The following is a 1899-nucleotide window of genomic DNA, read 5'->3' as shown; positions in this document are numbered from 1 at the left end:
GGGGGAGCCAAGCCGCCGTCCTATCGTCTAAACCCGGATCAAGCAGTGTCTCATTCCCCATATTGACGGTTCAATCAAGCAATTAGATGGCCATGAAGTCAACAATGCCATCAGTTAAAGAATTGCGAGGACTATATAAAATTGTTTGACCATACATGAACTGTATGTGATGTCATGTCATTTAGATAAAAAGATTTTAGTAAAAAATCAGTACCCTTCACATTGCTCTATGCGTACCATGATTTTGGAACGGTTCGCGGTTCCTATAGATTTCTCGGTCCTTGTCCTCCGCCAACTTCGGAATAAACCCACTTGACCTTCCAACTCGATTGGCGGAGTATTCTCTCTCCGTTCAAACATTGACCACGATCCAAGTCTTGGAGTTTCCAGAACTAGCTAAAGTCTCCCAAAAGTCGACGCCGTAGAAAGAATTTTCCCTTCGAGAGAGTCATATAACCGATGATATTCCGGAGATGCTTATGAGCTATAAATCAAATCTAGAGACAAATCTAACATTCTTCTTGTCAAACTTCCTTAATGTTGATCCCCGCAATCAACGGGGATAGATATCTTAAAATGTGACAATAGCAAGAATTAAAGAATCATAACACATTCCACGTCTCATCATATCATACAACAAAAATTATAATCTGAATTCAGTTCAAGATCAAAATATCTTAGAATTCGTATTTCACACACATTCCCTCAAAAGTTTTCAAAGTTGGCTTCCTAATTGACCAATGACTCTCAACACCTTCTATAAGATAGAACTATAAAGATACCCCTAATTGTCTCCTAAAGTTAGAGCTGATTCTCTTTTTTTAATAGACAATTTTCGGCCATTTGTCTTGTTGTCGCCGTACGTCAATGGGAAACGCCCTGGGAGGAGCTACAACAGTCAAAATTATGAAAGAAACCGGCGAAACGCTGAAACTGAGCATGCCGGTGCGTGCCGGAGACGTCGTCAAGGACTACCCAGGTTACGTGTTGCTAGAGTCGCAGTCGGTGAAGAGTCTTGGGATCAAATCGAGACCACTGGAACCGCACCAAGAACTGGAGCACGAGCGGTTGTATTTCCTGGTGGAGTTACCCAAAGAGGCGGTAAACGATGATGAAGCCGGCAGAGGTTTCCAGCTTGGAAACAAGCCGAGTGCGAAAGATCGGCTCGATGGCGTTGTGCTAGCTCGGCGACTGGTGTCTGATCCTTCTACCATGAGTAGGGCCACCATTTTGTCGAAAGAAGGAAATGGGCATGGTGGGTTGAGGTTGAAGTTGAGACTTCCAAAAGCTGAAGTGGAGAAGCTGATCAAAGAAAGCAAAGACGACGCTGAGGTCACCGACAAGATAATGGAGCTTTATGTTGCATTAGCGAGTGCTAATGACACTAATGAAGGACTAGTAGGACGCAGAGTAATTGCCATGGACGGGTCGAAGGATGTTATGTAGACTCGAGAGGTATTTTTAAATATCCTGAGACAATCATCTTCGTTTCTTGCCATCACGCATCTGTGTCCATAGGATCATCACAACATTATTTTCCTCAAAAAGCCCTTCCGCTTTTAAAGTTAGTAAATCTCTTTACTTAATTTAGCACTTGAATGTAGTTTCGCAATATACGACCGGACCTTGTTCAAGTTCTTGCACTTCATACTGGAAAATAAAGAATGGAAAATTTAGTTTAAGCGCACGTATCTTATATCTTTATTTACAGCCTGGGTACTTATAATTTTCTGTAATTGCAGAAACGGGTAAGGTTCTCACCAGTCGTTGAAGATCGAGCATGTTCCCATGGCTTCTCAGGAACAATAGAGCAGGATACTGAACTCCTAGAGGACCTGAAGTCAGCTCTGTAAATTTTGGAGTAAATTTGTACTAGTCTAGCGCGGGTCAAATATTGTT

General features: G+C 42.3%; 1 protein-coding gene across 1 annotated transcript; it reads left to right on the top strand.

The window, feature by feature from the left end:
- Positions 1-867: 867 nt before the first annotated feature.
- On the top strand, positions 868-1446 carry LOC104435504 (uncharacterized protein At1g66480). The gene has a single exon (XM_010048238.3). It carries the CDS (start codon positions 868-870, stop codon positions 1444-1446), a length of 579 nt encoding a protein of 192 aa, XP_010046540.1.
- The last annotated feature ends 453 nt before the right edge of the window (positions 1447-1899 follow it).

The sequence above is a fragment of the Eucalyptus grandis genome, chromosome 2, assembly GCF_016545825.1.
Source record: "Eucalyptus grandis isolate ANBG69807.140 chromosome 2, ASM1654582v1, whole genome shotgun sequence".
Taxonomy (NCBI): Eukaryota; Viridiplantae; Streptophyta; class Magnoliopsida; order Myrtales; family Myrtaceae; genus Eucalyptus; species Eucalyptus grandis.
Note: the sequence above shows the minus strand (reverse complement) of the source record. Positions and strands in the feature narration are given on the sequence as shown.